General features: G+C 52.3%; 8 protein-coding genes across 8 annotated transcripts; 3 read left to right on the top strand and 5 right to left on the bottom strand.

Annotated features, from left to right (window-relative positions):
- Window positions 1-742: 742 nt before the first annotated feature.
- Window positions 743-2,448, bottom strand: AYO21_06116 (hypothetical protein; the record flags this gene model as incomplete). The annotated part of the gene is made up of 2 exons (XM_022656080.1): window positions 743-2,188; window positions 2,236-2,448. 2 exons carry the CDS (start codon window positions 2,446-2,448, stop codon window positions 743-745), a joined length of 1,659 nt encoding a protein of 552 aa, XP_022511600.1.
- Window positions 2,449-3,760: 1,312 nt separating this feature from the next.
- AYO21_06115 (hypothetical protein) lies at window positions 3,761-6,619 on the top strand (the record flags this gene model as incomplete). The annotated part of the gene is made up of 1 exon (XM_022656079.1): window positions 3,761-6,619. One exon carries the CDS (start codon window positions 3,761-3,763, stop codon window positions 6,617-6,619), a length of 2,859 nt encoding a protein of 952 aa, XP_022511599.1.
- A 1,251-nt stretch (window positions 6,620-7,870) lies between these two features.
- AYO21_06114 (hypothetical protein) lies at window positions 7,871-9,945 on the bottom strand (the record flags this gene model as incomplete). Its single annotated transcript, XM_022656078.1, has 5 exons — window positions 7,871-8,327; window positions 8,375-8,804; window positions 8,898-9,240; window positions 9,321-9,591; window positions 9,677-9,945. The coding sequence occupies 5 exons, from the start codon at window positions 9,943-9,945 to the stop codon at window positions 7,871-7,873; spliced, it is 1,770 nt and encodes a 589-aa protein (XP_022511598.1).
- Window positions 9,946-10,811: 866 nt separating this feature from the next.
- AYO21_06113 (hypothetical protein) lies at window positions 10,812-11,477 on the bottom strand (the record flags this gene model as incomplete). The annotated part of the gene is made up of 1 exon (XM_022656077.1): window positions 10,812-11,477. The coding sequence occupies one exon, from the start codon at window positions 11,475-11,477 to the stop codon at window positions 10,812-10,814; it is 666 nt and encodes a 221-aa protein (XP_022511597.1).
- Window positions 11,478-13,650: 2,173 nt separating this feature from the next.
- On the bottom strand, window positions 13,651-14,196 carry AYO21_06112 (hypothetical protein; the record flags this gene model as incomplete). Its single annotated transcript, XM_022656076.1, has 1 exon — window positions 13,651-14,196. The coding sequence occupies one exon, from the start codon at window positions 14,194-14,196 to the stop codon at window positions 13,651-13,653; it is 546 nt and encodes a 181-aa protein (XP_022511596.1).
- Window positions 14,197-15,756: 1,560 nt separating this feature from the next.
- On the top strand, window positions 15,757-16,611 carry AYO21_06111 (hypothetical protein; the record flags this gene model as incomplete). The annotated part of the gene is made up of 1 exon (XM_022656075.1): window positions 15,757-16,611. One exon carries the CDS (start codon window positions 15,757-15,759, stop codon window positions 16,609-16,611), a length of 855 nt encoding a protein of 284 aa, XP_022511595.1.
- A 247-nt stretch (window positions 16,612-16,858) lies between these two features.
- On the bottom strand, window positions 16,859-18,663 carry AYO21_06110 (hypothetical protein; the record flags this gene model as incomplete). Its single annotated transcript, XM_022656074.1, has 4 exons — window positions 16,859-16,896; window positions 16,955-18,458; window positions 18,520-18,599; window positions 18,660-18,663. The coding sequence occupies 4 exons, from the start codon at window positions 18,661-18,663 to the stop codon at window positions 16,859-16,861; spliced, it is 1,626 nt and encodes a 541-aa protein (XP_022511594.1).
- Window positions 18,664-19,664: 1,001 nt separating this feature from the next.
- Window positions 19,665-21,826, top strand: AYO21_06109 (hypothetical protein; the record flags this gene model as incomplete). The annotated part of the gene is made up of 3 exons (XM_022656073.1): window positions 19,665-20,154; window positions 20,302-20,798; window positions 20,849-21,826. The coding sequence occupies 3 exons, from the start codon at window positions 19,665-19,667 to the stop codon at window positions 21,824-21,826; spliced, it is 1,965 nt and encodes a 654-aa protein (XP_022511593.1).
- Window positions 21,827-21,920: the final 94 nt, after the last annotated feature.

Below are 21,920 nucleotides of genomic sequence, written 5' to 3'. Positions count from 1 at the left end.
ACCCCCGCCAAACTCCCTGTCCTTGTTTTTGCTTCCCCCCCATTGAAGATCCACCCGCGCATTGGAATGCACAGCTTGATATGAACTCGCCTAGGTGAGCCTTTCTGGAGGCTGCTCAGGATATGACTCCGAAAGAGCAGCTCTCCTATCTAGCAGTAAGTAAGGGAATGCCACGACAGAATTTGAGTACGGTACTATGCAAAGAACCGCGCGGCTTGCAAGACCCGCCTATCTTCATCTTCATACTCTTTGAATATCCCTGGTAGGTCTACCAAAGACCTAATGAACCAACTCCTGACTTTGTCGCTCTGTCACTATGTCCCTGTCTACCCGACCCGACCTGTCTACATTGATACCCTGTACTCATTCCTATGAAACAGGTGGATAGGGCAGTGCAGTTTATACTTCATGAACTAATCTACGAGCCTCGAGCGATACTTGGATGTTGCAATTACGCAAGGCGCAGATGCAATGGTTCATAACTACTATCTAGACGCAATGCGGTGACAACGTGACAGAAGTACAGGAAGAAGGTCTTCGAATGAATGGACAGATGATCAGTCTTATCGATCTTCAGAGCTGCGTTGTATCTGATCCATACATAGTACACATTAAGCCTGTTCCTGCAGTCTAATGTTTGTCAACGTAGCAAAAAGAACTTTTGAGGCCCCGCGTCAAGTCAACTGTACAGTGACAGGGTGATACATCAATCATGATGACGAGTCTATCCCGCCCACTTCACCTATTTCTCGCCGCTGTCATATCCATTCACCTTCCGCCGCCTCACTTTGATGGTCGCGGTCATGGGCGGTACTAGACTCGTCCCGATCCACTTGCTCGCCGGCCTCTCTGGCAAAGGGTCAAAGTCGTAGTTCTGCACCATGTACGCCAACAGCAGCTTCAGCTCATTCGCCGCCAGGAACCTCCCTGGACAGGCATGTCTTCCATGTCCAAAGGGATGATATATCGGGGAAGTGCTGACAAAGGACAAGTTTGCTTTCCTAATGTATTCTTCGGTGGTGGTGGTAGTGGGATTATTCTTGTCCTTTGGGGTTTCCGATGGTTCTACGGCCGATAGGTCTCGTTCCACAGAGAAGCGGAAGGGGTTATACGTCGCGGCATCGGGGTAAAGCTTTGAGTCGTTGTGGACGCCATTGGTTGGGACAGCAACACGGCTGCCATAGGGACAAAATGTTCCGTCGGGTGCAGTGATCCCTCCTGGCACTACGACCTGACGCATCATGCCGGCTCCCAAGAATGAGCCCAGGCGAGATGATTCCCGCAAGGCCGAATCTGTTTTGTACATTTTTGCGATGCCGGCTTTAGTCCAGTGGCCGTTATCAGCGGCAATGATGGAGCTGGCTTCTTCGCGGATGTGTTCCAAGTATCTCTTCGATGGGTCAGAGGCGACGAGGTCAAAGACCGCATTTGTGATGCTGAACGTTGTTGTGTGAATCGCCGCAAAGTTGACAGCCAGCAGTCTTTCGGCAATGATATCCGGGTCGCGTTCGCCAGGGTGTAGGCTCTCACGAGCTCGACGGATCGACCACTGCAGAAAGTCGTTGGGTTCGGGGTCACCAAGCTTCTTCTCTATGTCCCCGGTCTGACCCTCAAGAAGCCTCTGGCGTCGCTCGATCTCGGGTCGAACAAGGCGGGCGAAGGATCTCGTGTGACGTCGGTTAGGTCGTGCGATCAGGATAGCAGCAAAAGGCCGTAGGAATGCGGGTAATAGTTTCAGGAGAGTCGATGCAACTGGGACGGCATTGGCAAAACCGATCCCATGCTCCAAGAGCGCCTTGTTCCTACACAAGGGCAAGCCGACAAAGACACGATTGCTAGTCCGAGCAGTAATGAGCATAAGGGTTTCGAAGGGACAGACTTCCTTCCACTCGGTTGTATCCGTGCCCCAGATCTCATCAAATGCAGCACCTATTTCATCCACAATGTCGATGGTGAGAGCTCCCAACTGGCGAGTGAGCTCATTTCTGATGGTTTCATGATGTAGTGGCTGATCGACAACGACTGGATGAACAAACGTGTATTCTGTCTGTAGGACATCCTTGTGTGGTTCGTCGACATTCAAAATGCCATCCGGCTGATTGATGAGCCAGGTTATTGACGACACTGGGAGCAGAATCTCGTCCCCGCCGAATTTTGCAAGTATACATGATTTGTTGTTCTTCGAATACTGCAAACTGGTAAGTGAGAATCCCAGACGCAACCAGGTCGCCGTACCTGCTCATAAGCCTGATGGATGGTGTCCCTGTAGTTGATCGTTGAGCGAAGTCTGGCACGCAAGGACGTGAACAGTTCGCCTTCCTTGGTATTAAGCCAAGGGAGGTCGGGTAGGCTTGGTCTCGGTTGGCATAGCTTGTATAGAAGCAGGAGAACTAGCACCACAACGAAAAGGACAGCAAAGACTTGTGGCCGCAGTATGTATTCAATCATACTTGCAGGTCAATCCGACAGCTTTGGCGGTTTGAAAGAGCACCAGACTTAATGGAGACACGGTTCAGAACACAGTGCAGTGGGTTGCGCTCCTTCGTTCTTAAGCAGACCGCGGCGCTCGAGGGTCGTATTTGTGAGCTGACGTGACAGGCTTTGTCCATATGGTTTGTCCAGTCGTTGGGCCAAACGGAATATCGAGCTGACAGAAAGGAATGTCATCCAGCGGCCGGCTTGACCGGGGCAGTGTTCGGGATATAACCGATCTGTTCACTGGGGATGTCAGCACTCCGGGCGGCTCAAGAAGGGCGCAAGATCACCCACGTTCTTCGTGGCAAAGCCATTCAGACGCCTCGGTTCAGGATACTGGAAGGATGCCAGGGGTCTTCGAACCAGAATCCGGAGCGAACATGAGCCGGATCTGATCTGGAACAGATGCGGCGAGATGATCGTCGGTAGTCTTGCATCTTTAGGCTCGTCCTTCCCGTTGAGTGGGTGGAGGCGTCTGATCGAGCGTGTTTCGCCGGAGGATTGGTGTTAGGAGAAGTTACAAGGAGTTGAAAGGCTGAAAATGGGGTGAGAACGGCGAGTGTTTTTGCTCGTTTCAAGAAATGTATCGACGCGGTGCTGAAACATGTAAGACTAATAATCAGGGCGCGTCTCGGAAGCTTTGAAGAAATCGGGGGAAAGAGATGTGAAGGACCGACGCTATACAATGTCGTATGCCAGAATTGTCACCTGTAACCGGGCAAGTAGCGACACGAGACGAATCGAAGCACTTGAAAGTTGGATAATTGTACTCGGTACGTGGAGGAAGTCACGTCTTTCAGGTTTCCATCAGGAGGTTACGCTCGATAAGAATTAGGCACTGATAGGCTCTCGGGTAACGTTGAGGCGCCCGGGGAGACCTCGCTAAAGGTGCTCCTTGCGGTACCGAGTACCTAATCAGCTAATAATGTGGTTGCACAGCAGGTACGCGCCTCGCCGCCTCGCTGCCAGAACCACTCGTAAACTAAGCCCCTCTAAGACGGTGATTACCCAGCCTTGTAATTAGCCCTTACCAGCCACAGATGTGACGAGGGACCGCCACACCAGCAGCCACAGACGCGTCTACTCGGTACTGGTGATGCGAAAACACACGCTGGCGCACGTAAAGCCACTATCCCAAAAACCACCCCGCGTTAATCTGTTCAACGGACTGAGATGCATTGCGAGAAATCTTGTCTAGACACTGCCCGATTTCTCTCTATGTCAGTGCGGCCTTGACGCAGGCACCTTGTCATGCGCCCCGGGTCTCATCCTCTTCGCACTGCCAATGGCGGACCCACGATTAAACCGCATCGAGGGCACCTTGACCTCTCTCCTTGAAAGCCTTGTTCCAGCCCTTTCTTCCGACCAAGACGACACTGATACCGAGTTCCGCATTGAACGCGCTATTCGGTATGCAAAAGAGACCGTTCTCGGGGCCGATGGCAGACTGCCCCCAGATACCAATCAGGCGCAAGACTTGATCAAGCGCAAGTTGTTGCGAGAGAATGCCTCTCCAGAGAAAGCGGCCAGGTTCAGCAATTTGTATTCCAGACTACTCGCCATTCCCGTTCTCAACCAGAAATGGGCCATTTTGTATCTCCTCTACAAGCTGTCGGACAAGTCTCTTCCTGAGCGTCCTCGAAACCCTCTTGCGGACTCGGAGCAACTCGCAAATATTCCACGGCGACGCACCTTGTCCCCCGAAACCACTTTTACGGCGGAGGAGGAGCTAGAAGAAGATTATGATAATGAAGAAGGAGAAGAAGAGCCGGAACCGCCGAAGGTGTCGACGACCCGTGGCCATCGTGCCTTGTCAACCAGATCCCGAAAAGCCAATGAACAGATTGAACCGGCCGTGAAAGAGGAGGAACAATTACAGACTCAAGAACCAGTTGAAGAGAAACCTCCCGCGCAGAAGCAGGAGCCTCGAGTCATCTATCCTTCGGAATTAGATCTGCTGCGTGACTTGCCGTTCAATCTACAAGGTGTGTCATCTGCACATCTTCAATTCGCAGACAATGGCTCTCTCAAACTGCCCCCTAGTCTGCCGGTTCCCATTCTTTCACTCCTCCATGCACTCGCAGAGCCTTGTCTGCTCTATCGGGGATTGGCAGAGTATGCTGCAGGTCAGGACGGAGGTCTCATTGATCAGAGCCTTCGTTCCGCCATCAACAATGAGCTACGCTCCTACTTGAGCCTGGTCGCCTCGTTGGAGACCGAGGTTCGACAAGCTTTGGCCTCTATTCAGAATTCGAGAGACCCGAAAGTGGTGCGCCTCACTGGTGTCACGTTGAAGCGATGTCTGATTTGGACAAGAGATGCCACCATGGCCCTTCGATTGATGAAGCTGATTGTCGAGGACTCGAGGCAGAAGCGAGGAGGGCAAGTGCTATCTCTCATACACAACTTGTCCTCGTCCCATGGCGACCCCTTTGTGGCGTCATTTGCCGAAAAGCTTCTGGCACATGTTGCACGTCCGTTTTATGAGATGCTCAGGCATTGGATCTATGATGGAGAATTGATTGACCCATACCACGAATTCTTCATAACACAGCCCGATCCAACTGCGCAACCTCCGGTCGATCATAGACACGTTGCGACTTCCGTGTGGGAAGAGAAATACAAGCTCGACTCAGGCATGGTACCGTCGATCATATCGTCCGAGTTCTCCAGAAAGGTCTTCTTGATTGGCAAATCTCTCAACTTCATTCGCAACAACTGCGGAGACTCGGACTGGGTCATCAAATATTCCAAATCAAATTCAAAGTCACTCGACTATGCAAACACGGCCAATCTCGCACAGTCAATCGATGTGGCCTACCGAACGACAATGTCGCGATTGACGCATCTGATGTCGACGAAATTTGGACTCTTCACACACTTGACGGCAATAAAGAAGTATATGTTGCTGGCCCAGGGTGACTTCTTTGAACTCCTCATCGAGTCGTTGGCTCAACATCTCGATCGTCCCGTGAATTCAATGTACCGACACAACCTTACGTCGCAACTGGAACATGCCATACGGCACTCCAACGCCCAGTATGACGACGCTGAAGTGCTGCGACGATTGGATGCCCGAATGCTTGAATTGTCGAGCGGAGAGATCGGCTGGGACTGTTTCACCCTGGAATACAAAATCAGTGCCCCGTGTGACGTTGTCATTACTCAATGGGCCAACACGCAGTATCTCAAGATATTTAACCTGCTCTGGAGAATCAAACGGGTCGAGTATTCCCTCAGCTCGACCTGCAAACGATGCATGACGGGCGGTCGAGGAGTCCTTGCTGCAGTTAGTGACAAACTGGGCAACGATTGGAAACGGTCGAGATGTGTTGTCGCAGAGATGGTTCATTTCGTTAATCAGCTTCAGTATTATCTTTTGTTTGAGGTCATTGAGGCCAGTTGGAAGAAGCTCGAAGAGGCTTTGCACAAGCCGGAAGCCACCCTCGACGATCTAATCGAAGCTCACACCAATTACCTGAACAACATTACGAAAAAGGGGTTAATCGGGCAGCAAAGGCACCCGGTAACAGGCCAGCAAGAGGACAGCCTTATTGTCCAAGTCCACCACATCCTGAAATGCATGCTTGCCTATCGAGAAGTCATTGACTCGCTCTACTCGTACAGTGTTGCAGAGTATACTCGACGTCAACAGTTCAGTGCGAAGATAGAGCGACGAACTGCTCAGGGGAAATGGGGTATCACCGAAAAGGATCTCCTTGGTGATTCGAGGGCCAGCACACCCACCTCCGTAGCAGGTGCAGGAGCTCTCAGGGGCAATCAACTCCTCGTCGAAGAGAATGATTCATCACTTGCTACACCCAATGAAAATATACACATTGGGGACGACGAAACTCATCTGAATTCTCTGAGGGCACGACAGTTGCATCTATCGGCCGATTTTCGATCGCGGCTCAGCATGCTGTTGTATGATTTGGCACACCAACCGGACGTCGATCTGAGATTTCTGGGAGTTGTCATGAATTTCAACGAGGTATATCAACCCGTCAACATCCGGCGGCAACAAGCTAGACGGGCTCGAGAGAAACGAGAACTGGAACGGAAGGCTCGTGAAGCCACTGTTTCTTCCGAAGGCAACATCTCTCTGGACAAGGACTTGAACAGCTCAGCCGCGAAGTCATGAGGTATAGCAAGAAATGCCATCTTGGTCGTTATTTCCGAGCTCAGCCCTGGCCCTGAGCTGAAAGGAGCTGCTTTGGAAAAAAGCCGGATGGCCCTAGAAGTCCTGCGTTGGGTATCCGGATGTAACGATGGCAAGATCAAATAGAGGTCGCTCATGGCTCTGCAACCGGCCTTTCATGCTCCGAATCAACATCTCATAGTTAGACCACCTTGAGTTTGACCTCTGTCATGGAAAACGTCCTCTCTAAATCAACGCGCATTGATTGTACATTGGAGAAGACTGTCCTCCTACTACATGGCCCGGCGAACGGTGACCGATAAGTCACCTCGTGTCATTTCACGGCAGCTTGCTTGGTTTCTATACAACAAGCACTACGGTGTACGGCTCAGCATCAGATCCGGTTCGCCGAGCCCGTCTGGAGGCTGCGCACAACGACGACGGATGGACTGGTGCTAGGGCTTTCTGGCGAGGTCAAAATGTACCTCCTGGTCATACTCGGAAGGAAGGAGGACCTTTGTCGGAGCTGTGAAACCTCCCCCAGATCAATCCCCCTCGAATGCCAGCCACTCGACCTCTGCTCCTCCACGGATGGATTCTCCCTCGCTTTGGACCCAGCCTGGGTCCTCGCCGCCTACAGCTTCTCCTTCGAACCAAGACTTTATTTCATGGGGCCAGGGCAGGACAACTCAATAGACCACCTTGGAGAGTACGCTTACAAAACCAACCGGGTCCCCTTGATCCATTCCTCGAAAGGCGCAGAGGGGATCCGTAAAGCTAGATTTCGGAACTATGTATGTCCACTTGCACTGTAGATTTGGAGCGAAAGACCCTGTTTAGATTGAGGAATGGTCGACGAAGGGGAGAGAAGATCGAGTTCGAGGTGTGACATGATACCTAATAGTATGAAACCAAGAAACCAAGGGATTTGGGAGACAATGACGAATGATGGATGGCGACACATATGCATTTGGGTAGTATCACTACTGCCCAGCTGGGTATCAATACCTACAGTAGACCTAATCACCCTTTTGTCTTGCTTTGCTGTTTCCCATATGTACCACCTCATATGGAACATGGACTATCTCGACCGTCCATTGGCGTCATGGGAAAAAATATTTCCAGCAAAAACGCTTTGATTTTCCTCATGTTCCATTGGTATCCTACCCTCCCTACCCATCACACTACCCAACACTACCTACCTACCTAGGTACGTACCAACCATGACGCTCTTTCGGGGAGGAAAGATAGAGATCAAAAGACCGTGCCCCTGACCTGGGCGACCTTTTTCACGTTGATGTTCCGGATCATGAACATCCAGATGAGCGACAGACCCATGATGCCGGTGCCGACGGCGAGCATGCGGGCCTGGGCGTAGCCGTAGGCGTGCTGGATGCCGCGGCGCTCGGGGGAGCCCTTCGCGTAGCTCAGCTGGACGTCGAGGCTGTTGTAGATGTCTGCGAGGTCGGTCGGGGAGATGTCGGCGGGGAGGTAGCGGGCGAGGGCGTCGGCAAAGGTGTTTGTCCAGATGGCGCCGGAGATGGTGTTGCCGACGGCGCCGCCGACGTTGCCGACCACGTACAGCAGGGCCAGCACGGCGGCGACGTGCTGGTGGTCGGCGGCCGCGAGGATCGCGATCTGCTGCACGATGATGAAGATGGCCCCGCCCACCGCGATCAGGATCTGGCACATGACGATGTACCCGATGCCGCTGTCGGGGCGGCGGAAGTGGATCATCAGCCTTGTGCCATGATGTACAGAGGCACGGCCACGAAGAGCAGCCACTTGAAGTAGCCCGTGCGGCGGATCAGGAGGCCCACGAACAGCAGCAGCACCCCGGACACGACGTCGAACGTGCTGCCCACGTACCCGGCCTCGGCCAGCGTCAGGTCGTTGACCACCTGCAGGAACGACGTGAAGTAGCTGTTCCAGCAGTAGTACGACACCTGGTACGTGAAGTCGAGCAGACACGCGCCCACCACCGTCCGGTTGGCCAGCAGGTTGACGTGCAGGAACGGCGCCGGCGCAATGTACGCCTCGTACAGTCCAAACGCCGCGAGCACCACGAACCCGACCACGATCATGGCGATGATGTAGTCCGTGGCCCACCCGTTGGGCGCAGAGTCGGCCAGAGTGAACGGCAGCAAGAAGACCGTCAGCCCGCCCGCGAAGAGAATCACTCCAGGAGCTGTTTCGTAGCGAATAGGAACGAAAGAGTGTCAGTCAAAGGTATACATGACGTGTTGGGAATTGGATCGGGCAGGCCGAATCAGCCACATACCATCAAATTCTTGAACATAGTGCCAAATGTTTTGCGTCAATGTCCGGCCACTGCGCTCTCTGGCGAGAAGGCCCTGCTTCGCGGCTTTGCGCAGGTTGAGCTTCAGAATGATGTACAGCGGCGCCGCCACGAACGGCAAGATGATGGCAAAGCAGCCGAACCCCCATCGCCAGCTGAGGTTGTAGTAGAAGTCGTCCGAGGCTTTGGGACCGGCGAATGCAGTGATCATGTATGGCGACGAGGTGAATGCGTACGCCAACCCTCGATTCTTCAGCTTGGACGCATCGGCCGTGATCACGTCGATGCTGTATATCAAGCCCCCGAACCCAATGGAGTAGAACACCTACAAGATCGTCTCGTGGTCAGCCTCGTGTGACCCTCATCCAGAAGCTGACTCCTCCGCATGATGGGTGCTTCGCGTACCTGTGCTGCGCAAAATGTGGACAGACCGCTGCCAGAAGCCATCAAGATCAAACCCAGTGTGGCAAAGGCGACCATGAGAAGGAACCCTTCGGCACGACCCCAGATGTCAAGCATCTTGGCCAGAGGAATGTAGATTGCGGCACTCATCGAGTTGGCGACAATGTAAATGACGGTCAATAGGGAGTGCGTCTCGAAAGAGCTCGTGGCGAAGGGAACCAAGTTATACAGGATCGACGACTGAAAGGCATTGACGAAGTAGAGGAGGAACATCCTGACGAGGAAACAGTCAGCCCAGAGCACTCTCTGAGTATCTACCGAGTCACCGAGACATCGCTGGCAAGGTCAGTCAAACATACAGGATGAAGACGGCGACGAGAGATCTCTTGGACCAGGTCAGGGTGACGGCCTGGACATCCTGGACACCTCTCTGGGCAGTTTCGTCAAGACCCTCTTCCTTCAGGTCCTCGTCATTGATGTTGGTGGTGGTTGTTGTTGTGTTGGCCTCGATGTTGTCTGTCGCTGCATCTTTCTCATCTCTCCCCGCCGGGGTCATGGGGACAGGAGTGACCACATCTTCAGTGGTGGTTCGACGGAATCCAGGCCTGAGCTTTGGAAATACTGGCATTGTGTTTGGGTGAAAACAACCACAGACGGCGGGGAATGGTAGAGACTGAGGGAAAAAAAGGCAAAAGGGAAGAGGGAGCTTCTAGCTGATGTGCCCTGCAGATCTTCCTCACTTACCTTTTTCACATGGAGCGCAAGCTGCAACCCCCAAGCAGCAAAGCCAGCATGAAAATTCGCAAGCGAGGGCCCCTCCCCTCATGGCACGGTTGCAACTCTGCTGTCATGGGTTCTGGGAGGCGCACAAATAGTTTGCTACCAATAATGCACCAACCATGGCCCAATGGCTCCCAATGGACCCGATGTCGGGATTTTGAGTTGCGGAATGGATAGCTTGCCCTGCTTGTCAATGGGAAGCTCAAGAGCCACGAGGGCCACGAGAACCACAAAAGAAATAGCCGACTTGGTAGCGTCTTGTTGGTCTTTTTCTTGACGAGGCTTATCAATCTTATGACGGGATAAGATTAGATTTTGCTGTTGCCATCGGCCGATTATCTGATGATCAAATCTTTCTTGTTGCCCCCAAGTGGCCCCCCCACCCCTCCTGAGGCACCGAAACCGGACATTGATTTGCGCAGACTTGGTACCTGTACCTCGTATATTCTTGTACAAAGTACAAACGAAGCTATTCGGGCCTATCAACCCCATCGCCAAACTACGACCGACAACCCTTGACCTTATACAGCACACTTGCGGGCAGATGAGTGGTGGTTGATTGGTACGCAGATTCGAATCATGCAGGGGGTGGTCACTCAAGATAGCTATGTAGGAGACATAGCTACGAGCAATGAAAGAGAAAAGACAAAAGACAACGACAAGGAGTCATGTGAGAGAAAAAGAAGTAGGAAAAATCGCCAAAGATAGAAAAATTCAATGCCACTGCCCACAAAGCCCTTCCTCTGCTTTACCCAGCACAGGATCATTCTCTGGCTTCGGCACAGACCACACCTTGTCGAACCTCCCCACGTCCTCACCACCCTTTGCAAAGTCCCAGTGACCTCCGCCCTTGGGATACGCCCCGATCATGGTGAAGCCGGTGAGCTCGATGCCGGCCAACGTGTCCTTGGTGCTGCTCCCTTGCCCGGCCACCGCATGTCCATCCCCGGGCGTGAGGAGCGTGAACTCCGCGGCCGGGGACGTGTTGAATGTCTTGTGCGCCGTGCCGGCGGGCAGGATGAACACATCCCCCGCCCGCGCTTCGACTTCGATGCCGCCCTCCTCCCTGCCGGATCCGTAGGTGCTCTCGTCCAGGTCGGCGACGGTGTCGGCGACCCCGAACCGGATCGTCGCCGTCCCTGTCAGCACGGCCATGCACTCATGCACTGCGGAGTGGTAGTGCGATCGCTGCGATGGGCCGTAGCGGAAGATCCATTGCGTTTCCCACCCGTTCGCCGCGAAGAGGTCGTGGGCCTTGGTTGCGATGCTCTCGTCGGTCGTGTTCGTGGATGACAGGAGACCAGGGTAGTGGAGGAGGGGATGTGGCGAATTAGGAACGAGCGAGGTTGGTGGGAGATGGTATTTCTTTACTGTGACCATTTTCTCTATCCCCCGCTATTGTGCCGTGGTATCGTGCGCTTTGTCAATTCTGTGTAGTTCGACAACAGAGGACGTCCTGACCATGTAGCTGGTTCCAAATCCTCATGAGCCGACGCAGGTTCTCTGGCTCCCCGCTTCTTTGAGAAAGTGAGGGGAGGATTGATCGCCCATGACACTCAAGGATCGGCAAGATCAGAGGCTACTGAGGCTTCGCCGGACAAGTCGTCGACTTCATTCTAGAACTGCGGGAAAGAGTCCACTTGATCACGAATTGTGCTTGTGAAATTTGTAGTATGCGGGTATCTTGTTGCACAACTTTGCAGTCGAAACTACCTGGCGAATGGATCTTTAATCTTGCCGAGATGCAGCTCCACCTGAACTCTTCGCAAGTATTTTCTCCTAGGGCTGCTTTCAATGGTCTATGCTGGTGCCGTCGAGGGAAATAATACTCTCACACCTCGAGTGCCATATTTACAAGACCCAATATTCTCCTCACCCCTTTGAAGCCTTTGGTAACCCTAAGCCGGTCTTCATAGACACAGCTCCCACCCAAGTATTATAATGCTCCGTCCATGTCGAACGGCCCCCAACTTGTCCACGAGTAGACGAGAAACCAAGTGTCAAACGCACAAAAGGAGCGCGTCCTCACCAGAAAACCGATCCCCTCACCTCGTTTGCTTGAGGATATATGATTCCTCTTCTGCCCATGACCTGTCGTATCTGTAGAGAATCCACCAGGCATGAATGACGCCTGGGAACCACCATAATATACACAGTAAGATGTTGATGATGAAGTCTCCGTTGAACCCCGTCTTGAGATATACCGCCGCTGGAGGGAGGAAGAGGGCGAGTACGTAGAGGAGGATGTCGGATGGTGATAATGATAGTCGACTCATAGCGTTTGACTCAAAATGTGTGAGACTATATGAGTATGTAAGTGTTGTTGTGTTGGGTGTTTTCTGTTCCACTGGGACAATGTCTGGTATTTGATTCGATGATGTGGATACGTGATGTTTTCAATTTCTGCTGTCGAAAGACCTGGATACCAATCCAACACTGGGATGACCCTTGCGAGAAATAATAACATCGATCATTGAGACTTTTCATCGTCCGTCATTGAGTCACACCGACGACGAGACAAGACAAGGCGGATCATCCGATCCTCACCAGACTCAACTTACCCCAGATGTGCTGCGCGAGAAGATTGCGGAATACCTAGCTGAACAAGTACAAGACACAATGACCTCTTAACTTTTTTCATTTTTAGCTCCAACCGCAGCTCCTTGGGCGGGACACGACAACTCTCTCCATCAATATTGAAAGGAGGATAATTGAGCGCGTGACATCACATGGTCTCGGGCCAAGGCTGCCATCAGGTGATCTTCATGTGGAAGATGCTGACGTGCGACATTTCCCAAAAAGAAGAGATGAGAGATGCGCTATTGGTAGTGGCGTGCCCTAGACTTCGAGACAAAAAATAATATTGATTCCGGAGAGAAGGTATCAACATGGATGAGAAAGAGAGAGATTGTGGAGAGCTACGTAGGTCTAAAGCCGATCTCTCCTTAGTCAGCGACTATCCCTCGGGTAAAATAATATCCATTACCATCGCCCCTATAAGACCAGAGGCGATGAGGTCCAATTCCGATGTCGCCATCTAAGGAACACGGAATCGAAAAACCACCTCAGTCATCTACTGCCCGTCTCGACGCGGCCGTCCCTACTTGTACAAACCACACAACGAAGGAGACTTGGAAAGCTACAGAAGTCAGAGGCGCCCGCGGAGCAGGCTCAGGCCTCACCGAGTCCCGATTGGAATAACAAGGCGCGATCCATCTACCTCGATTTCCCCGTGGGTGATGTTAGCAAGGTGTTGGGCGTTGAAGATGTTTATCTCGGGAAGGATGGTTCCACCCAGTGCGGCGGAAAACCGCTCCCAGACCTGGCAGCGCTGAAGTCATTGTTGAAAAGCGAGGATCTCATTTAAGGGTGGCTAATCGGGTTAACCCAAGCAATTGGTCGGCGATAATGATCGTGGGATATCATTATTCGTGTAGGATATTGTCTATCTTTCAGCAAATACGGCTCATTTCATCTTGAGGCATAGATTCGATATCTATATTGAACCATCAGACTTTCCAAAGCTAGCACCGGCTCGTGCCGGCTCGCGCCGCTAGAGGGGGTTGTCACCAGTCGTGCAGAACGCATCGAGATATCTCAGGTCGGAATCCGACTCCTTCGCAGGTATTTCTCTCACTCCATCTTCCCACACGAAACCGTAACGCAAGAAGAAGCCAGCCATTCTCGCCACACGGATGGCTTGCCTATCTGTCTCCGAGATTCCACCAACAGCCTCCTCAAAAGTTTGCCAGAACAAGTCCTCGAGTTTGTCACGGTTATTGTAATAGTGCCATCCCTGGGAATCCATATAGCCAAGTATGTTCTCGAAAGCCCATAAAGAAATGCCGAAAGGAAGGATGCTAGCCTCTGCCCAGTCGATAATCCCAGTGACATGCCCAGTGTTGGGATCCACAAAGATATTCATCTCGCAAAGGTCATCATGACTCAGGACCAAAGGATGTGTCGATGTAAAGAGCAATGAAAGTTCAGCACGAACTCGTCTCAGGTTCTCTGTGAATCGGGAGGGCAAGGCTTGAGAAAGGAGGTCGAATTTCTGCTCATAATCGTGATTGATGGCTTCGATGACATTGCAGGGCATTGTTTGCCTATGCTTCCACGACGCTGCGAAGAATCTATCCCATAAATTTAGTTCATCCTGAAGTAGTAGTACAGGTATAATGTACCTCGCTAAATCCACCACTGTGTTGGACTGTCGTGAAGCTAATTCTAACGACGGGTTAGTGGAAAGACCATACAGGCATCGCGCTTGAATATAGGCAATTCCAGGAAGCTTTTCAATCACGTAGACAGAAAGTGGTAATGAGCGGCCAATATTTCCGTGATGGGTGCAGGCTCCTACAAATTGTCCATAAATTGCTTTAGCCAGATTCAAGATCACCATGTTTAGGACTGAGTTCTGAGCCCGAAATTGCACGATCCTGGATTGCTTGGCTCCTGCTATGACAGTATAGCTGAATGCACCCTGAATAGGTGCAGGAATGACAGGTTCACCAACAAGAGAGACAGCAAATTCATCGCATTGTTGCCGTGTCACGGTTGGTTGAGTTTTAAAGAAGCTGTTGATCGCATTGTCAAGGGAGTAAATGGGATACATGGTGGCAGAACACGCTGCGGCGAGAATTGACTGCCGTGAGATCGATCACCTTCGTCAGAATGGGAGGTGAACACGCGAGTAGAGAGAATGGAAAGTTTGGGCTGCGCCATTACAGATCATCACAGGGAGTGTTGATAGGGCCACTAAACCATTGTCGGGTAGCATTTACCACGTGACACATAAGCTACGCAACTGACATTTCTGTTGCATACCGCCAAAAGAAATTCCAGCAAGATGCCAAATAACGGGAACGCTTCCGCCTCTTCGTCCCAAACAGGGATCTCTGGCATTCACATGAGTAGAACGCCGATCGGTCTTGGGAATATTGGCTAGTCTCTCATTCGAGTAGAGAGTGCTTGTATGGGGTGTAAGTAGAGATACTTCCTGGGCAGGCTGGGGGACAGAGGCAGCAATGAATAGGGCGAGGAATCGTCTACCCAAAATAAAGGAACAAGACGCCGACGCTTATGGTTGAACTCTCTAAACCGTCTCTCGTCATGTTGTCTCGCCACATTCTATACTACCACTGATCAAGCAGAGCAGTTGCCGGACATTCATTCTCAATCAAAGCCAAGGGCCATTTTGTCCTAGCATGGAAGCGACATCGATCAGCGAGGTAGAGAGGAGAGAAAAGGATCAGACTAGACACATTCGCTCGAACCTTGAAAATTGAAAGCATCGACGAGATGTGAAGTCGAGTTCTGCTAAACTCACCACATCAATGCTGACGTCACTAATTGGCGGCTGAAATAAGACACCATGCAGATAATATTATGAGATCAAAGTCCTTCGACTCGATTTCGCATGAGGACGACAGTTCACTGTTAAGAGACACTATTTCCCTTGGCGAGGCTGCCCTTCAGCCTCGCCCCCCTCTGATTTGATTGCACGCGAAACACCCTTCAGACACAACACCAGCCCGTCCCCGCATAACCAACCCTGAGAACCGCATTCGCGGCCATTATTTTTCCTGATCTACTCAGCTAGTTGTCTGCCTACAAGGACATACTGCGCAACGACCAGAACACCCAGAGTTCTCGCGCCATGCCCATCAAACCTCTCACATTCAAGGGCGACAAGAAGCCCAAGAAGCGCAAGCACCGTCACGACGAAGATGTCGACGACGTCCAGAACGCCGGCGGCCAACCTGCGGTCGATCCCTCCGACGATGACTCCTGGACCACCCCCGACGAGCCCAGCGACCTCTCCGGCCCCGTCGTGCTTGTTCTCTCCACAACTCCACCCACTGCTCTCGCCACCGACGCGCACGGCAACGTCTTTGCCTCGCCCCTAGAAAATATCGTCGAGGGCGTGGCTGAAACCGCAGAGCCTCATGACGTGCGACAGGTCTGGGTCGCGAGTTCCGTGGCGGGTTTGTCAAAGGGAGAATTGAGCTTCAAGGGGAGCCATGGCGGGTATCTGAGCTGTGACTCGGTGGGCGTGCTGGGTGCGAAGAGAGAGGCCAGAGGCGTCGAGGAGGGATTCGTAGCTGAGACCGTGGATAACGCTGCAGATGGCAAAACGAGATGGCGGCTGCGGACGGCGGCGTCAAAGTCCGAAGACGGGGACAAGGGCAGGCGATATCTATGCGCCGTCACAGAGACGAAGCAGACTAATGCAAAAACAATCAACATTTCACTTCGTGGAGACGGCGAGGCTTCTTCGGAATCGACCCATCTCGTCTTCAAAATGCAGGCCCGCTTCAAGCCACGACTGCAGCAGAATAAAGAGACAAAAGCAAAGGAAAAGGTCAGCCGGAGGGAGCTCGAACAAGCGGTCGGGCGAAGACTGGAGGAGCACGAAGTGAAGCGCTTGAAAAAGGCTAAGAAGGAAGGGAATTTCTACGAGGAGGTCCTGGACGTCAGAGTCAAAGGGAAACATGATAAGTTTGCCAGTTGATATACATCGTTGGCCCTATCACAAATGTGACCACGAAGCTACGACAGACTTTGCGTATTCAACCTGAAACGGACATGTGACCAGAACATCATTCACATAAACACTCATTACCCGTGCGTTTTTCCAACCATCCTATCATATATCGACGCATGTCCCTCCCGGTGCCAACGTAAAGATACTGTACAAACGCCAATCGCTATGCAACAAATCTACCAAAAGGGTATATGGCCCGAACATCATCACCTCATCAAAGACTGGGGAACAATCGACCAGCAACACGGCGCCCTGGACCATGAGTCAGCGACAGTTCCTGTGGGTTTGGGGTGTAGATTGAAATACTTACAGAGAGGTCTTGACTCCTCAGCCACCCGACCTTGATCAGCCCGCTGTTCATAACTGCGAGCTTCTCTACGCGCCAGCCGTTCACGTAACCACGCTCTCCTCGCGGATACGCCCTGGGCTCGAATCTCAGCAGGGACCTCTTCTTCCGCTGTACTTCGCCTGCGAGCGGGTGATGCATCCTCTATGGGCGCACTGGCACTCCTGGCCTGATCCAGGGGAATTTGAGGAGAGACGATCGGCATCGTCATGCCCCGAAGGGAGCGGCCGGCTAGCGCAAGAACCGGGGCAGGAAGTCGAGTCATCGGGATGCTTATCGCTGGATCTTCTTGTGCACCTGCTCGCGCCCGCATCCTCCGCATGAGTCTCTCCCGCCTGACCATGAGGTTCGTGACTTGGACGGGACAGTATCCTGGTGGAAGTGATGATTTCTTGCACAGGGGACATAATGAGCTGTTGTCGCGGAGGAACGAATCGATGCACTCCGGATGGAAGACATGGTTACAAGGCAGTTCGCGAACGCTGGTCTCTCCACTGATGAAGTCGTCCAGACAGATTGGACAAGTCGACTGAGAGAACGCAACTGGGCGGACCACAATTGCTGGGGCGATTGCACTATCAGCGTCTTTTGCGTCAGTGTGCATCGATTTGTCCACCTTCGGTTTGACTGTTTCAACCGTTTCCTGCTCGACAGATTCGTTTGGCCCGTCACCATTGACGCTATTTGGCTCCGACCTGGCATGGTACGTGTACTTTGGCATTTTGTCAATTAGCTCTTGTGGCACTTGCAGCCTCTTGATTCCCAGGGCCTCCAGATCGACCTCTCCATTTGCCACTCGGCGCTGGAGGATGCGTCGTTGTCGTCGTTGAATCATGTGCATGACGATCGAAGTCATCAGGACCACGGCCAGAAGGATAGCCAAGACGATGATTAAAAACACCCATAGCGAAGGTATGCCGCTGGTAGAGTTGACGTCCATTCTTGCATACAGCCTGACAGTATCGTGAGGGTCGTAAATTTCCACCAGCTCACTACCAAATGGGACCTCTGACATGTTTCCCGAGTATAGTGCTAGTTCATCCAGAAGGAAAGCTCCCAGCATCCCAGGTACGGCATATACTGGATACTCATTGTTGGACTTCCATTGTCCACCGTCACGAAGTGTCCAGGAGCGATCGCTGACGGGAGGAGGTTGCGAATTCGAGGCCCCAGGCTGAAAAAATATTGCTCCTCGGACCTGATCGGACCGCATGACAGAGAGGTAGGAGAAAACGCACTCAGGCTCCGTCCATGGTGCCAACGCAATCAATGGAAAGTCGCCCGGAGGTATTTCTGCCCGTGTCGTGGCATTAAGTGGAATCAGGGATCTGGTGGAGTTGTCACAAGGACTGGACGCCGGAAGAGCGGGAGTATATAGAAGGCCTTGTATGACATCGTAATGATGAGGATTGTTGGGCGATAGGGTGCGAATGAGACCCGAAGCTCTCAGTGCAAAGCCAAGTGAGTCCTTTCAAGTATTAGCAGAGTCATCTTTTGGAAGTCTGGTACGATGTCTTGATGTTTCATACATTGACAATGCGGGCTCCATTGGAGGGGTCGTAATCTGGGTTGGGCAAGACAATCGCAACAACGCCGAAGTCCTGTGCGGCTGTGCTGCGGGTAAGCGCCTATTCTTGCGTGAGACAGCAACACAAAAGGTCATACGTACACATGGTTATCTAGAGTGTTCGAAACAGTTGATTGCCACAGACTGCAAAGGGAACGGTTGCGCAGGCTCAGTCGGCCGGGTACATGACTTGCGATGTGCGACAGGAATATCCAGACACTGGGCACCGGCAAACACGGATGGAATTGGAGAGAGGCTTGCGATATTCGGATGACGCACGCATCAGGTTCATCAAGCAAACGTCGTCAATAGAAGGCCTTGCGACCGCGTCGAGGCCGAGGGGGACGACGTATACCAAAGGTGCGAAACAACGTTCAGGAAGGGAAACGAGGAACGGACTTCCACCTCAATTGAATAATCGACTCCCGACGATCTGCGGACTCTGAATGAATGCAGCAATACAAGCGGTTTTGCCCACTCGGGCTGCTCCTCCTCCAGGGCATGCCCAGCCTCTTGAGATTTGTCTCAGCATCATGCAGATTTTTGCGGGGCTGGGCTTCTGTGAATGGGCGCTGAGGGGGGCGAGGGGATTCCTTCAGATCCGGCTGATTCCCTCGCTAAATCAGTTTGTTTGTTTCGGAGGGGGGCAAACCTACAAGCACTCGTAAAGGGCCACACAGCCTGTAGTAGGCCTGGGCAAAGGCCTGGGCAGGCTTGGACCGGCTTGGACTGGTTCTCCAACCCGCAACTAGGCTATTCCGCTTAAGCAGAATCCGATCCGTCCCCCTTGTAGTCTCGCCAGACAACAAGCGGAATGTTAGCCGACAATATGCTTGGCATTCACCTGCGGCGGTACCAAGGTCAAGTCTGAGGAGTAGTGTTAAGAAGTTGGTATCGAGTCAGAACCACATCTAACAGCGCAAAGAAGCCACTGAGCCGGCAGCGACTACCTCATTGACTGTCGCGTCGGCAATGGTTGGAAACCTTCATCAGGAACTTCCACAGACATCTCACTGATGGGAAGATCGAGCGTTCAAACGCCACTCTCAGCCACATCCTGTTCCCCCGATCATCCCTACCATCATTAAGTCAGGACACGATCCAACCATGCCTCCCTTACCAAGTGCTAGCAAGAAGAAGAATCGAGACGGGCGACGGTCTCGAAGCAGAAACACGACACCAAGCTCGGTGATCAGTGCTGGAACTGCCCCGCCTGCACCAACGACCACTCCGCTCCTCGAGTTGGAAGTGTCCAAACTCTTGGTGTCTTCGAAGCCGAATTATGCAGAGATCATAGACCATCTGGATACTCATGGCTCCAAACTGGAGCCCAAGTCGCTGCACGATATCATTGACCAGTTGAAGCATCTCAGTGAATCCGCCGAAAAACGCGCCGAGTCATGCGAGAAAGCCATCCGGCTCATCCATGAGCAGAAGAAGAATGTGGAAACAGACCAGCAAGATCGCGATCGTCAGGCAGAGCAGGCTCGCCGGGCTAAAGCGCGCAAAGAGGACGGCCAGTCGCAGAAGAATCCCAAGGCGAAGAAACGTAAAGACAGACCTGAGACGGTGGACAATGTCGAGATCAAGAAAGAAGGTATGTTTGTTGTCCATCTACTGACTCCTATAATTCTATATTCAATGCCATCTTGGCGCTCATCCGGCAAACTTCCTGTGTTGAGTTTTTCAAAGGTCCTATGAGGCTCTATATGGCGACCAGAATTCACTAACGACGTATGTCTAGAAGAACCTTCAAAGACAAAATTGTCCCGTGCCACACCTGGTCCCTTGGACAGTCCTTCTCCTTCAAAGAAGACCAAACTCAGCCCCGGGACATCATCATTGTCCGAAGTCGCCGATTCTCCAGACGCCGCAGCTGCCAGCGCACACGCCTCACCAACCAAGTCGGACGTGTCTATGTCAGACGCAGAAGACAACCGCGTTGTTCCGCCACCCATTCCCCAGCAAGGTTTCTTCCCTGACCCCCTGGCACCTGATCCAGTAATCTACCACATTCGCGAAGTGACTCCAGGCATGTCAGACGAGGAGAAGAAGGAGATTTACAGTGTCACGGCGTATCCGACGAAGGACCTGAGTGACCAAGTCGCCGGCACACCACCTGACAAAGACTTTAGCAACGCTAAGCCAACCAACCAAGTTGCTGCTAACACTTTCCTCACCTATGTGGAACCGTATGTCCGACCTCTGACAGAAGAGGACATTGCATGGTTGCGTGAACGAGTAAGTGGATGTAACCAACACCAGAATAAGTCTTTACTGACGGGACGCAGGGCGATCGCACTACTCCATTTCTCGCAGTACCCCGAGGCAAACGTTCCTATCAAGAGATCTGGGCAGAAGAAGATTCGGGATCCGTTCCCGTGGAGAATGGCAATGAGAAATCCTTGAACCATCCAAGAGGGAGTCTGGAACAAATCAACGATGACAACGTCGCGACAGACCAGATCTCGACGGGACCACTCGCTAGCCGACTGCTTTCCCTTCTCAAGTTCGAGCATCGCTCCCCGCCGAGTGAGACCAATCCTACTGGCGACCTGAATACATTCATGAATGATGGCAACGATACTATGGATTTGGATGGGCTCACTAATGGTCATGACAACTCTGAGAAGCCACTGCCTCCTGCAGCAGCCGTGGCAGACCAGGCACCTGCCAAATCGTCTAACTCCCAGCGCCTCGACTACGTGCAGAGTGAGGAACGAATCAAAGGTGAACTTCGACATCTTGGTTTGTTGGGCCAGGATGAAAATCCCGATTACGACGCCCACCATGACGATGATATCAGCGAGAGATTGCGTCTGCTGCAGGGTGAGCTACGTCGCGTCATGGTCGTCAACGGGGCACGCAAATCTCGTCTGCTGGATCTTGCCAAGGAAAGACTCGCTTTTCAGGAATACAGCACTATCCATGAAGACCTTGACAGCCAAGTTCAACAAGCCTACCTCAAGCGAACTCGTACTTTGGGCAAGACAAAGAAGGGTGGACCAGGAGCCAACAAACCAAAACCGGGCAGCCACGGTGTTGGTGGACCTGGAACAGCAATGAGCGTGAACAGAGCAAGAGACATTGGTGACTCGGCCCGGATGCTTATGGATCGCAGAAAGAGATGGGAGAACTGCATCGGTCCGGTCTTCAAAGATATGAACCACGGCATTCCTCCCAAGGGCACTACACTGTGGGATCCAAAGATCATGGAAACTTACGAGAAAGCCGAGTTGGAAGCTCTTGAAGAAGAAGCAGAAGAATGAAACAAAGGGGTGCGGGCTATTCTATTCTTGCCTGAATGAAACCGAACAAAGCATCCTCTATGTTGGAGTAACAGATCACGTGTCAGATCACGTG

Source organism: Fonsecaea monophora (genome assembly GCF_001642475.1).
Source record: "Fonsecaea monophora strain CBS 269.37 chromosome Unknown Scaff41, whole genome shotgun sequence".
NCBI classification, from domain to species: Eukaryota; Fungi; Ascomycota; class Eurotiomycetes; order Chaetothyriales; family Herpotrichiellaceae; genus Fonsecaea; species Fonsecaea monophora.
The sequence above is the reverse complement of the archived record's forward strand: the minus strand, read 5'-3'. Positions and strand labels throughout refer to the sequence as shown.